Genomic DNA, 14,543 nt, shown 5'->3' with positions numbered 1-14,543 from the left:
ATGGATATACTTGTGTTTAGCCTTTTCTTGATTAATCAACAACATAATGATGTTCACTGTGGAAAATGTTTAAGGTGTAGACAAATCAGAAAGAGGGTTTTGAAAGAAAACTCATAGCCCCATCCTCCAAGGCAGCCACTGTGAAAGTATTGGTGTATTTCCATCCAGCCGATTTCTTTTTGATGGAGCTGACATAGTTACTGGGTTTTCAGTTTGGCACACCCCAGTGCAGATAAGGCGACATTCGAACTGGTTGGGAGTTTGCCCTGCAGACAAATGAAGCTCAAGACCTGGGGGGATATCCATGTGATATGAGAGAAATGTATATGTTGCTGTACATATAAACATACACATATATTATATATAAAATGTGTATATATAATATGTATGTGTGTATGTATAACATGTATATATCATACTGAAGAGAGGAGAATAAGGATGTAAACCTACTGAGGGAAAGGAAAACTCTTTATGTTATAGAATTCTACATTATTTAAAATTTTTTACAGTAAGCATACATGTATGCATACATTTGTACACACATATGCGGTTCATATACACACAGTGACATGCTCATGCACGCACATATACAAATCCTTAGTCGGGTACCAATAATCAAGCTAATTTCCCCTTGCTGGAATCCTCTTCACCTTGCAGTTTGTGCATTGTCTTTCCAGCCTGCCTTCCACTGAAACGTTCTTTTGTGTATGTGTATTTATCTCTTTATGAAGCAGGATAAGACTATTCATTTTCTCTGTTTTAGTTTGTTTTCTGTTGCTATGATAACATACCTGAGACTAGGTGATTTATAAAGAAAAGTGGTTTATTTGGGTGCACAGTTCTGGAGGCTGGGAAGTCCGAGATTGGGCAGTTGCACCTGGCTGGCTTCTGGGGAGGGCCACATGCTACATCATGACAAAGCAGAGAAGCAGAGGGGAAGTGGCAGGGGCGAAAGGGGCAAAATAAGAGGGACAGCTTTGCTTTGTAACAGCTGCTCTCACAGTAGCTAATTCAGTCCAGCCAGAACAGGAACTCCCTCCCTCCCTCAAGGATTCACCCAGTCCCTGAGAGCAGCATTAATCTCTCTTAACAACCTGATCACCTCTTAAAGGCCCCAAACTCCCAACAACACCCCACCAGCGACCAAACTTCCAACACATGAATTTTGGGGGACACACTCAAACCGTAGCATCCCCTAATAATTTTCCTTACCATATTGACAAATTAATAATCTTGTTTTCTTGTCTTCTGTATTTTTTTCTTTCCCCATAAAACTGTATATCATAGTATTTATTTTGTTTAGGGAACAACTAAGAACAGTTCGGTATTTTTCTTAGGTAATTTTTGAAGTCTGACATACGGAAAAGTGCACGGAATCATAAATGTGTATAACTCGATGAATTTTCACAGCGAACAACCAAGTGTTTAACAAGCATTGTATCAAGAAATAAACACTCCAGGCTCCCCAGAAGCCCTCTTGTACCCCCTTCCATTCACTGTGGTCCCCAGAGACAGCTGGCTGTATCTTGATTTCTAGCAATATAGATTAGTTTTGTCTGTTCTTGGATTTTGTACAAATGGAATCGTAGTTTGTATTCCAGTTTTGGTCTTTCTTGTTCAATTTGTCTTCTCCTTCCCCCACCAGCTTTATTGAGGTGTAAATGATACATACACATTATATATATTTACAGTGTAAAACCTGATGTTTTGGTTTTCTTCATTTATAACACCTTTATAGAGATATAGTTCACATACTACACAATTCACCCTTTTAGAGTGTGCAATTTAATGCTTTTTAATATATTCACAGTTGTGCAACCACAACCACAATCAATTTAGAATATTTTCATTGCCACTCATTAACAGTTACCTGTTTTTGTCTCTCAACCTAAAAGCCCTCTCCCCACCCCAGTCTTTAGCAACCACCAATCTACTTTCTGTCTCTATAGATTTGCCTATTCTGGACATTTCTTATAAGTGGAATCATATAATAGGAGGTCTTTTGTGTCTGGCTTCTTCTATTTAGCACAATGTTTGCAATGTTCATTCATGTAGTAATATGTATCAGCACTTTAGTCCTTTTTATAGCCAGATAATATTCCACTGAGTCTTTGGTTTTTCATGCAGAAAAATATCCTTGTGGATTATGGACTCCGAAGAATCACATTCTTGATTGCACAAGAGGTCAGTCCAATTGTCAGTTCATCTATGAGTTTTTTTTTTCTTTTTTTCAAGCCTCAGTGCCATTTATTTGATATTTACTCTGTAATACTTGGGATGGAAGGGATCAATCACTAGAAAAGAGAATACTTTCCAAATGATTTATGCTAGAACCAGACTGGGTTAACATTAATAATCACAAAATAAGTACACAAATATGTCTGAGTCTTGCTTGATTTAATTGTCTTTTGTATGGATTTCTTTTTGCAGAAAGAATTTCCCAAGTTTTTCACATTCAGAGCAAGAGATCAGGTATGACCAAAAACAATGTTATTGTTCGCTCTACTCTGGCATTTTTGATATTCTTGTAGAATATTGTCCCTAGTCCTTAAGGCATCCCCGTATCCTAGAATGTGGCAACTTTAGTGTACACGCCAGCCTTCCTCTGGAACTGTATTTCCAGTAAGAGCCCCAAATTTTCTTGGTGGGGCTTAGTCCTTGAGAATCCTATCCTTTCTGCCTCACTACAGATCTGTCTCACTTGGATCATTTTTGTTCTTGCAGGTGTACCCGCCTCCTCTTTTAGAGCAGTGGTTGGCAAACTATGACTTGCAGGCCAGCTGCCTGTTTTTATGAGTAAAGTTTTATCAGAACACAGCCATACCCACTTGATTACGTATTGTCTACCATGCTTTTTGCTGTACAATAGCAGAATTGAGTAATTGTGATAGAGACCATATGGTCTGTCAGCCTAAAACATTTGCTCTCTGGTCCTTTAAGAAAAATTAGCTGATCCCTATACCCCTATTCTAGAACAGATGGGCTTTTTCCCAACACAGATTCGAGACTCTTCCAAATTCATCATTTTGTATTTTAATTTATCCAAAGCCTGACTTTTCCAGCTAAGATCCATTTTTTTTAAGGTTCTTCATTTTCTCTCTATTTTGGTCTCCAACACTGTCAATTGCTTCTTTTGGGGGACAAGTTTCCACAAAGAAACCAGGGGTTAGTGACTTCTTGAGAATTACTACATGCTGTGACAGAGAATAGTCATGCTGGCAGGTGCTGGGGACTAGCTAGGCCCACCCACAAGCTGAGAGGTGCACCCCAGCACACCAGTATTGCAATGCCTGTGGTTCTAGGATCTTAGCAAAACTCCAAATCTCTTGAGCCCTGGGGGTTGCTCACAATTAGGTGACACAATGAATGTTACATTCCTGAGTGGTAAACACGTGAACTCCGGGTGTCTGCAGAATAGGTCATGGACCAAGCAGGCATGCAGCTCCAGTGGCAAATTTTGTGTGTGTGTATGTATGTGTATGTCTGTGTGTGTGTACATATGTGTGTTTCTGTCTTCTCTCTCTGATCGCCCTGCAGTTTGCAGAAGATCGCATTTACCGTCATTTGGAGCCTGCCCTGGCCTTCCAGCTGGAGCTTAGCCGGATGCGTAACTTTGACCTGACCGCTGTGCCCTGTGCCAACCACAAGATGCATCTTTACCTGGGTGCTGCCAAGGTGAAGGAAGGGACAGAAGTGACAGACCACAGGTTCTTCATCCGCGCCATCCTCAGGCACTCAGACCTGATTACAAAAGTAAGATGTTGTGGGGGCGTTGCTTTCTCCCTCTCAGCTTGTCCTCTGTGCCCTGGCTCTCTCTTCCTCAAGTTCCTCCTCAGTGCTGGGCCCTGGGCTGCATGCTGGGTATTGGAGGATGCAGTGGGCACATGCAGCACTACCCTTGTGATGCTCCATTCTAGGGCTGGAGGCAGACAGTGAAGTGACCCATTATCGTGTCCCGGCTGGATCAGTTTCTTATGTGGATCTCTCTGCATGAAATAAGAGAATTGAGAGGACAGAAAGATACTGGTTAAGGGAATTTCTCATATATGCTGATTAAGTGATCATTTTTCATTGTTTCCTGCATTTAGAAAAGTAATCCATGTTTATATTGTGAAAATTTCAAACAATACTGAAAACTATTTTTAAAAATCAAGTGAAAGGACCCAGAATCCTGCCACTGAGGGGCCAGCCCTATGGGTGACCCTTTGTAGACATAATTCTACCCCTACAACCTAGAGTTGTAAGTATAATGTTGCAGATAAGAGCGTAGGGTGGACAGATCATTTGAAGACTAGTGTTTGTCCACTGGTTAGTTACTTTTGTAGACCTGTTTCCGTGTTAATGAGGAATGGTCTACCACATGCTATTTCCTGGCATGGATATACCATGTGTGTGTAATGTTTTTCACTAATCCCATATCGATGGATATTAAGCTAATCTCTGTGTTTTGCTACCTCAGTCAACTAGATGTTTCAATAGGTTGTATTATTATTTAGGTACGGTGAGGCCAACAGATTAGGAGCCGATGGCCATTGAAAAGATAGTTTGTTACTCACAGTTCCCAAGAAGAAGGGACTCACTAAGCCATGGGGCCACACAGGGAAGTGCCAGGTTGCCCAGGCAGCAGAGGGAGGGAGGGGAAAATGGGGGCAGGATCCTTTACTGTGGTTTCTGCAGGAAGAAACTGACAAGGCAAGGTGAACAGGCTTAAGGTTGGCTAGTGTAAATACTTTCAGCATGCTCTGGGGCATAGGGGCTGTCCCTAGTTGTCTGGTGTCTGGCCCTAGGTGATTAGGGCAGGTGGACGGTAGCTCAGGGGGTATGAAAACCTGATACAGGAGGTGGTTTGGCATGGGCTCAGGACTGGCTGGTTTGCATTTGAAAAGCACACACACAGGTGTGCTGCTGACTACTTCTGGGACTTGGCTAGTCCTGGGAGGGGCAGTTCCTCCAGGGTTAGCAAGGCCCAGAGGTCAAAGCGTGAGATACAGAAAATAAAAGGCCTGGTCAATACACTAGGCATGTTTGCCATCCCTTCCCCTCTGGAGGCAGGGCTGTGCCATTCCAGCCTGGAACATTTTTTGGATGAGGAGAATGTTGTCTTCCTCTGCCTTTCCCAGGCTGGGTTTCTGGCCAGCTGAGAGCTGCCCAGTGCCCCTTGCCTTAGCAGCCACCCTCCCCCCACCAACTTTGGCAGGAAGCCTCCTTCGAGTACCTGCAGAACGAGGGTGAGCGACTGCTCCTAGAGGCCATGGATGAGTTGGAGGTGGCGTTCAACAACACCAGTGTGCGCACCGACTGCAACCACATCTTCCTTAACTTCGTGCCCACAGTCATCATGGACCCCTCCAAGGTCGCACCTCTGGGGGGCTCTTACCACGTTCTGGGATCCACCTCACTGGGATCTAAGGCTCTTTGTGCCCTCTCCTTTGGGGTGTTGTCTCCTGCCACTCAAGACCCGGGTTCCAGGATGAATCCGTGTGTGTTTGAGCCTTGGTTACTGCAAGAGAATAAGCCTTCCGTGTTCAATTTTAAAGCTGTATTTTAGCCACAGCCCTTAGGACTGTCCCTGTTTTGAGGTTCATCTTGCATGGTCATGCCTCACTTTAAGGATGACAAGGGTACACAATTGTCTAGCAAAACAAAATTTCGTCCTCTCCCTGGTTGCAGGCTCTGTTGGGACTGCTTGTGGGTGGGTGATGGGAACGAGAACCTGAGGTCTGTGGCTGTGCACGTTCTCCAACAGCTGGTTCTTCATGAGCAGGCAGATTTCCTTGATTGTGATTCTGGGATGTAAGACATCCCAGTACATCAGCATGGCATCTGCGGGGTGCAGAGGAGAGGGCCCATGCTTGCCCTGATTGCACCAGTCCATTCAGCTCCAGAAGAAAGCTACGCATAGGCTTGTGATACACGATGGATATAAAGTCAATGTAATGTAGGAGTCGCTTGCCAACCTCAGTTTCCTCATCTGCCAGTGGGAGATAAAAATGCCTGCCTCTCTGAATTCTTATGAGGGCAAAATGAAACAATGAATTTTAGATGCTTTAGCAAGATACCCTTGGTTGTTATTAGCTAATCGTTTTTGTTAGATGCATACTATGTCCCAGGTATTTTGCGTTCAGTATATCTCATCATCTCATTATTATCAGTGCTGTTGTAAGTGTGTGTGGAGTGATCCCTGAAACTGGAACTGCCGTGTTTTGGGGCAGATCGAGGAGTCTGTACGCTCCATGGTTATGCGCTATGGCAGCCGGTTGTGGAAACTCCGCGTGCTGCAGGCTGAGGTCAAGATCAACATTCGCCAGACCACCTCCGGCAGTGCTGTTCCCATCCGCTTGTTCATCACCAACGAGTCAGGCTACTACCTGGACATCAGCCTCTACAAAGAAGTGACCGACCCCAGATCTGGAAACGTGAGGCTGGGCTGGGCCAGGGGGCTTGAAGAGCAGAGGCAGGCTGCTCGGGGCATCAGACTAGATTAAAAATGACATTCGGTGGCTGTCTTGCCTTGCAGTGCCATGCAGGATTGGGGTGGCCCCTCAGAGTTCCATGAATAGCTCCACGTTATGATAAACGTGTTAGCTTCTGAATCTGGTTGTTGATTCTCCTAGGAAGGAGCACAAGTCCTTCAAAGCTTAATCCACTCTACAGCCATATTTGGAATAAGATGTGGGGTACTGTAGTTGATTCTAATGCAGCCATCAGATTGGTTCACTTAGAGAAAGAGAAGTTTTCCCCATCCATGGTTTAGAGCTGACTTTTATAAAGTGAATCAAATATACTTTTGTGTAAATGTATACAGTCAGCCCTCCATATCTGTGGGTTCTGTATCTGTGGATTCAATCAACAGTAGATTGAAAATATTTTTTTAAAAATTGAACATGTACAGACTTTTTTCTTGTCATATTCCCTAAGCAATACATTTCAACTATTTACCTAGAATTTACATTGCATTATGTATTATAAATAATCTAGAGATGATTTAAAGTATATGGGAGGATGTGCATAGGTTATATGTAGATAGTACATATAGTAAGGGACTTGAGCATCTGTGGATTTTGGTGTCTGCAGGGTTCCTGGAACCAATCCTCAGATACTGAGGGACAACTCTGTGTGTGTGTGTGTGTGTGTGTGTGTGTGTGTATGTGTGTGTGTATATATATCTATATATATATATATATATACTTTTTATTGTGAAATAATTAAAGACTCGAAACTCTCAAAAAGTTGCAAAAATAGTACAGAGAAAAAAATATTACAGAGAGTTCCCATGTTTCCTTCACCCAACTTTCCCCAGTGATAACATTTTTCTTAACAGTAGTATGTTATCAAAACAGGAACTAGGACTTGGTATAGTACTATTAACTCACATACAGACTTTATTCCGATTTCTGCATGTTTGCATGCAGTCTTGTTGGGGGGTACGTGTGTGTATGTGTGTGTGCGTATGTAGTACTACAATCGTTATATTTTTGGAGCTGTCCCTTCTCGTTCTAGTTGCCCACAGTAGTGAAGAGGATTTTACCTATCTCAGGTGTTCATTGTTATGCGATGTGACACGCTTCGCCTCCCCCCCCCCCACGACATTTTTCTTCAAGACTAGGTAGAAATAAATTGGGGAGGAACATGGTCCTCTGAGACCTGCCTCCCTCATGCTGTTTTTCTTTCTTTCTGGTCCAGATCATGTTTCACTCCTTTGGCAACAAGCAAGGGCCTCAGCACGGGATGCTGATCAATACTCCATACGTCACCAAGGATCTGCTTCAGGCCAAGCGCTTCCAGGCCCAGTCCCTGGGAACCACCTACATATATGACTTCCCAGAAATGTTCAGGCAGGCAAGTCCTGAGGCACAGACGCGGCACCGCCACCGGGTCCTCCCTCAGACCCCACCCAAACCAGACCCCCCACTGTCCTTAGTTACCCTTCTGAAGACCCAGTTAAAGAACAAGGTCTTCGTGAAGAAAAAAAACTTAAGGTTAGGAATGACTTCATAGTATTTTTCCCAAAATAAACCTCATTATATCCTGATAATAAAAGTAATATGATATAGAAACTTTGGAAAATAAAGGAGAATATTTTTTAAAAAGAAAAAGAAAAAAGGAACTCATAGTTCTGCATCCTATTGACAAATGGCTTAATATTTTGGTGTCTTTCCTTCTGGTCTTTCTTTTTTTTTGCCTTTTGCGTGACCGGCGCTCAGCCAGTGAGTGCACCGGCCATTCCTATATAGGATCCGAACCCGCAGCGGGAGCGTCGCCGCGCTCTCAGCGCCGCACTCTCCCGGGTGCGCCACGGGCTTGGCCCTCCTTCTGATCTTTTTAATGCTCATTTATTAAATACCTGCTACTTTCCAGGCGTCCTCTAAGGCCAAAGAAACCATGAGGATGAGAAAGGGGTCACTACCTTTAAGGAAGTTTTAAGTCTGCTTTTAAGCCATAATATTTTGATATGTTTCTCTGATTATTAAAGTATACATCAGCAAATTCAGAGAGTTAGGAATAAAGAAGTAAAATTTCACCCATATGTAGTCTACCCATCATTGATGCCTGCAATAACATTTTAGTGTGTTTCCTTCAACCATTTTTCTGTGCATAGCAGAGCCTTTAAAGGAGACTGAATATGCTGACATTGGTGATGTGGGTGTCTCTTTGCACCCCTCCATTGCTTTGTGAATGATGTTCGTGAAACAGAGGTCAGGGACCTTCTACCATAAGCAGGAAGTGTCAGTTCCTGAATGTGGCTTTGCTTCAGGCACAGGAGATGGAGAATAGCAGGAAAAGCTTCTCTTTAGAGTCACTCAGACCTGGGCTTGAATCCTGGACCTGTCTCTTTCTTCATATTGTCCCTGGGCAAGTTCCTCTACTTCTCTGGGCCTCAGTTTCCTCTTCTGTAAAATGAGTATAATAATAGTACTTACCTTGCAAAGTTTTTGGAGAAATATATGTAAAGTATTTAGTAGGTGCTTACTAAATGGAAACTTTTAGGATTAAGGATATCATTGTCTGTATCCTTTTGCCTCACTATAGAGGAAGATGCATGACTAAATCAGGAACAAATTTATCCTCTTTCTTTTAGATAAAGAAACAGAATACCATGGACAACCCATACATTGGGAAACTTAAATGAAGTGGAGAATTTCCAAAATAAATATTATCTCACCAAGACTGACTCAAGAAGAAGAGGAAATCTGATCTAAATAGATTATAAGCATTAAATAATTATAATACTTTTTAAAAACCCACTAGAATTGAGCCCAGATGGTTTTATATCAACTTCTGTCAGACCTTCAAGAAATAGATAATTCCCTCTGTATACAAATTGTTTAAAGAGTAGGAAAAAAGTGAAAGTTTCTTAACTCATTTTATCAGGTTGTTATTACCCTAGTACTAATTCCATATGAGAACATTAGGAAAGGGGAATTTTATCTCATTAATAAACACAGACACAAAAATCATAAACAAAATATTGGCAAATGAAATCCAGCAGTGATGTAAAAAAAAATAGACCAAATAGGTTTTATCCTGTGACTGCTTATATGATTTGATATTAGGAAGTCTATTCATGTAAATTACCGTACTAACAACAGATTAAGAAAAAAACTTAAACTTCTAAAAATGTGCAAAAATAGTATTTGACAAGACAACATCTGTTCATAAGAAAAGATTTTAATAAACTAGGATTACAAGGGAATTTGTTATCTTGATAAAAAATATCAACCTAAAATTAATAGTAACTAATGGTAAAATGTCAGTGATATTCTCTTTAAACACAGATACAGGACAGAAATATTCATTATCACCAATTTTATTATACATTTTTTACCGGAGTCCCTGGTCAATGCAATAAAAGAACAACAAAAAAAGAGAAAAAACAAGCCCCCACTTGGGAGAATAGGTTTTAGTGCTTGTTACTAGCAAGGGATTAGAACTAGATGATCTACAGAATGCTTATAAACCAACTAGAAAGAAAAAAGGCAAAACTACAAAATTTGGGCAGGAGTTATAAACAAGAAGCTTACAAAAAAAGAAACTCACATGTTTAATAAACAAATTAAAACAGATCAGTACCACAATACAATTTCACACCCAGCAGAAGGGTAGACATTTAAAAATGTGACAAAACCAAATATTGGACAATATATGGAGCAAAGGAGGCTTTATACATTCTACTGGGCTTGTAAAGAGGTTCAGAATATTTGCGAGTGATTTGATAATATCAAGTAAAGTTGAACCTTCACATTCCCTAATAACCCAGCAATTTCACTCTTAGATATATATGTATATCTGGTGAAACTCTCACCCATGTTTATGAGACGGAGTGTTCATTACAGCATTATTGGTAATACTGTAGAACAGGAAACAACCTTAAATGTTCCTAAATAGGCTACGAATAAATAAATTGTGATATATTTGCATCATGGAAAACTGAACAGCAAGGATAATGAAATAACCAGAGCTAAATTTATCAGTATGTATAAATCTCTCAAACATAACGGGGAGCAGAAAAAGTAAGTTGCACAAGGATGTGTTCAGTGTGATATCACTTATGTAAAGTTTGTTGTGCAACACTACATGTTTTCAGTGTGCGCACATATGATGAAGTAAAAACATAGAAGCACAAGTGGGAGTGGTAGACACTAACTTCAGAGTAATGGTTACTTGGGGGCTGGAGAGGGCAGGCGGGAGGGGGATGGTATAGAGAGGGGTACACCACATCTTTCTTTCCTTAAAGAATTCTAAGCAACTACAGAAAAATTGAGATTTGACAAAGCCACTGGATGGGTGCCAGGGTGTTTATTATTCTACATTTAAAAAAAAAATGCTTTAAATATTTCATGATTTAAAAAGAGAGAACTAGAAAATTCACCTTGGAATTATGACAGATCATCTCCATCTGGGAAGATAGTACCCACTACTGATGCCTTCAAGTTTTTCCTCTTTCTTCCCCTCTCCCCAGGCTCTCTTTAAACTCTGGGGCTCCCCGGACAAGTACCCCAAAGACATCCTGACATACACTGAATTAGTGGTGGACCCTCAGGGCCAGCTGGTGGAGATGAACCGACTTCCTGGTGGAAACGAGGTAAAAACTCATCAGAGCCCAGCCCCTGGCTGGAGTGACCCTTTTAAAAACATTTGCCCTGAAGAAACAACCCTGTTTTCCTTGTGCATTCACCTCCTCACCAGGTGGGCATGGTGGCCTTCAAAATGAGGTTTAAGACCCAAGAGTATCCAGAAGGGCGGGACGTGATCATCATTGGCAATGACATCACCTTCAGCATCGGATCCTTTGGCCCAGGGGAGGACCTTCTGTACCTGCGGGCATCTGAGATGGCCCGGACAGAGGGCATCCCCAAAATCTACCTGGCAGCCAACAGCGGGGCCCGTATTGGCCTGGCTGAGGAGATCAAACACATGTTCCAGGTGGCTTGGGTCGATCCAGAAGATCCCCACAAAGTGCGTCACGAAGCTGGTGTGGTGATGTGGTTCCGCTCAGCTAGTGTTTTATTTTCCGTGGGGGTGACAGCACCTGCAAGAGGGTGCAAAAAAACTTACCCTTTTAATGCATAAAGCACAGATATACATGTAGTGTGTAAATAGGCATGTGGCATATAGGTGGTATTAACATTTCATCGGGGAGGAGGTGGTGATTAGGAAAACATGTCTAAAAGTCTCCGTAGGGGGATGATAATGAAAAAACGTTTATAAACACTGAGCTGATATATACTGAGCTTCTCCTGAAGGCAGTGTGCACTGAATGCACACTGAATGCACACTGAATGCAGAGGGCCATAAAACACTGTCCCTAGCCTCAGAGAGTCCTTAAAAATCATCTGGGAGATGTGTAGACAGCAGCTAAAATAGATCACTTTGTGAAGTAAGACTACAGGGGATAGTCATTCTTTCCAGCCAGAGCATGCATTCTCAAGGGGAGTGGGTGGTATTGCCCCCACCGAAGGAGAGGAAAATTATTTGGGGGGAGGCAAAAAATATATTTATTTTATATTCATATATTTTTATATACATAGACTTTTCATGTATACATATACATACATCCAGTACATAAACAGTATATCTTTAATATTAAAATTTCATTGGGGTGGGGAAGCTGGCAATAAGGGGAAAAAATGTCTGAGAAGGCTCCTTAGGGGAGCTGTAATGAAAAGATTGAGAAACAATCAGAGACCAGGAAAAGCATGAGATTGCCTTGTAAGGATGAGAGGAAAGTGCTCAGCTCAAAGCAGACCTTCAGTTTATAGCTGAAGGCATTAACACCAGACATGTTAATGTGTTATTGACATTTGCTTCTACAGTGTTGACATTTTTCAAAAAACAGTGCTGTTGAGTGCAGGGGAGTGGGTTCATAGCCTCACCAAAGTATGTTCTTTAAAGGGATTTAAATACCTGTACCTGACCCCCCAAGACTACACCAAAATCAGCTCCTTGAACTCCGTCCATTGCAAACACATTGAGGAAGGAGGAGAATCCAGGTAAATAACTTAAGGTAGCTCCTTAATTTTGCTTGTGTTTAATTTCAGCTAGTAGTGGGGAATCTGTCTCTTTGCCTCCGGGTTTATGGTGATATTCTCAGGTGGGGTGGAGATGTTTGTATAATAGGACCCCTGAGCTTCTGTTTGGGGCACTGTTGACTTAAACATTTGGGACATTCTCCAGGGTGAACCCATCTTTGTCATTATAAAATGAGTCCCCCCTTTTGCAAAAATAGCACATAGAATCTTGACTCACTGATTGATCATAAACTAAGTGGCTTCCTCATCTCTCTGTAGCCCAAACACTCGCCTAGGTTGCTTTTGGAGGAAGATGGGGTGGGGTGACGCCTCAATAAGACAATGCTGTCAATAAGACAGCCTTCTACTTTATAAGTTTCTAATCTACAGAGGATACAAGAATAGTAGAGTGAACACACCATATACCCTTCACCTAGATATTTACCTATTATTAATATTTTGCCTTTTTTTTTTTTTTACTGAACCATTTGAGAGACAGCTGCAGCCATTATGACACATCCCTAAATACATGTTTCAGCATGTATCTCCTAAGAACAGGGACATTCTCCAATAAAAGTATACTAAAATTGTCACCTCAATGTATTTAACAGTGATAGAATATTTATTCCTATTCTTCTTTCCTTATTCTCCTGTTAATGTCCTTTCTATCTTTTCCTCCTGATTCAGGACCCAGTCAAGGATCATACATTGCATTCAGCTGTTAGATTTAATTGGTTTCCTTAAATAAGAAAAAAAAAAGACAATGCTGTACTTGCCTTTTTTAGAAATTTTAGCACCAATTACAAGGGTCCTAGACCTCTGCTTTCCCTTCACCTCTGGCTGCTTACCTTTCCAATCTCTCATCTTGCTGCCCCATCCCTCCTGCCTTGGATCCTTGGGCAATACGTTAACCTTGGATTCTCCTAGGCTAGAGCTCCATCTCTGACCTGTGTTTGGTTCTTGAAGATACGTCATCACGGATATCATTGGGAAGGACGATGGCTTGGGTGTGGAGAATCTGAGGGGCTCAGGCACGATTGCAGGGGAGTCCTCCCTGGCTTATGAAGAGATTGTCACCATTAGCTTGGTGAGTCCCCAACTATTTTCTTTTCTTTTTCATCTTTCTATTGTGGAAACTGTAAATTAGCTGCAAAAGTAGAGCGAATTGATAATGAGCCCATGTGCCATCACGCAGCTCCAGCGCTTCCCACACGCAGCCATTCCTGTGTCCTCAATCTCCCCGCACCCCAGTTTAGACTATTTTAAAGACAACCCTCCCCATTATATCTTCTTATCCGTAAATACCTCACAGTGGATCATTCACAGAAAAAGACTTGTTTTTTTCCCTTTTTTATATAACCACAATACTATTATTCCACCCCACAGAATCAATAATTCTTTAATATCAATGGAACCCAGTTTGGTCTCATTTAAACAGTTATCTTGTTGTGAGGCACCTCCCGCAAGAATGCACTTACACGCCACTCATGCAGAAAAGGGCAGTTTATTCACTCCAGCTGGCCAGCGACCATCTCTCAAGAGCAACCAAGGGAGAACGGCCCCGGGCCTTGGTCTTGTGGGGTTTTGAAAGGCAAAAACCACATCCCATTGGCACACGGGTTTGTCCAGGTGCACAAAGCAAGCTAGGGAGCTAGGTCACAGAAGCCAAAAATGAGCCATTAGAGCAATCGAGCATACAAGTTTTCATTGTGTGTGGTTCCTGTTCCCATGTAATAGTTCACTGTGTGTGGCTTCTGTTTCTATGCAACGATTTTTGTTTCTATGAGAAGGTAAACAGTTTCTCACACAGAAGGGGGGTAGTCTGACGATGGGAATGGAGCAGTGCCTTCCCAAGATGGCGTTGGTATTGCTCAGGATTCTCTGTTATTGAATCGAAAGCAGTCACAGCCAGGGAGTCATCCGGGATGGGGTGAGGCAGGCGATGTGGTAAATTCCAGGAACTAGGCCATTGTGTCAGGTCAGACGGGGTAAAATGGAGTTACTTAGGTTAAGCAAGCAATTCTACAGAAGCAG

At 42.0% G+C, this 14,543-nt stretch overlaps 1 protein-coding gene across 2 annotated transcripts in view; it reads left to right on the top strand.

The window, feature by feature from the left end:
• ACACB (acetyl-CoA carboxylase beta) overlaps window positions 1-14,543 on the top strand; it is a 117,506-nt gene that overhangs the window by 88,325 nt on the left and 14,638 nt on the right. For both annotated transcript variants that reach the window (XM_063088084.1, XM_063088083.1), the window contains exons 32-41: window positions 2,128-2,184; window positions 2,431-2,472; window positions 3,538-3,753; window positions 5,198-5,353; window positions 6,213-6,416; window positions 7,684-7,839; window positions 10,961-11,083; window positions 11,188-11,457; window positions 12,394-12,491; window positions 13,476-13,596. In XM_063088084.1, the coding sequence (XP_062944154.1) occupies window positions 2,128-2,184; window positions 2,431-2,472; window positions 3,538-3,753; window positions 5,198-5,353; window positions 6,213-6,416; window positions 7,684-7,839; window positions 10,961-11,083; window positions 11,188-11,457; window positions 12,394-12,491; window positions 13,476-13,596 (1,443 nt within the window). The remainder of the gene's footprint in view (window positions 1-2,127; window positions 2,185-2,430; window positions 2,473-3,537; window positions 3,754-5,197; window positions 5,354-6,212; window positions 6,417-7,683; window positions 7,840-10,960; window positions 11,084-11,187; window positions 11,458-12,393; window positions 12,492-13,475; window positions 13,597-14,543) is intronic.

The sequence above is a fragment of the Cynocephalus volans genome, chromosome 2 (assembly GCF_027409185.1).
Source record: "Cynocephalus volans isolate mCynVol1 chromosome 2, mCynVol1.pri, whole genome shotgun sequence".
NCBI lineage: Eukaryota > Metazoa > Chordata > Mammalia > Dermoptera > Cynocephalidae > Cynocephalus > Cynocephalus volans.
The sequence above is the reverse complement of the archived record's forward strand: the minus strand, read 5'-3'. Positions and strand labels throughout refer to the sequence as shown.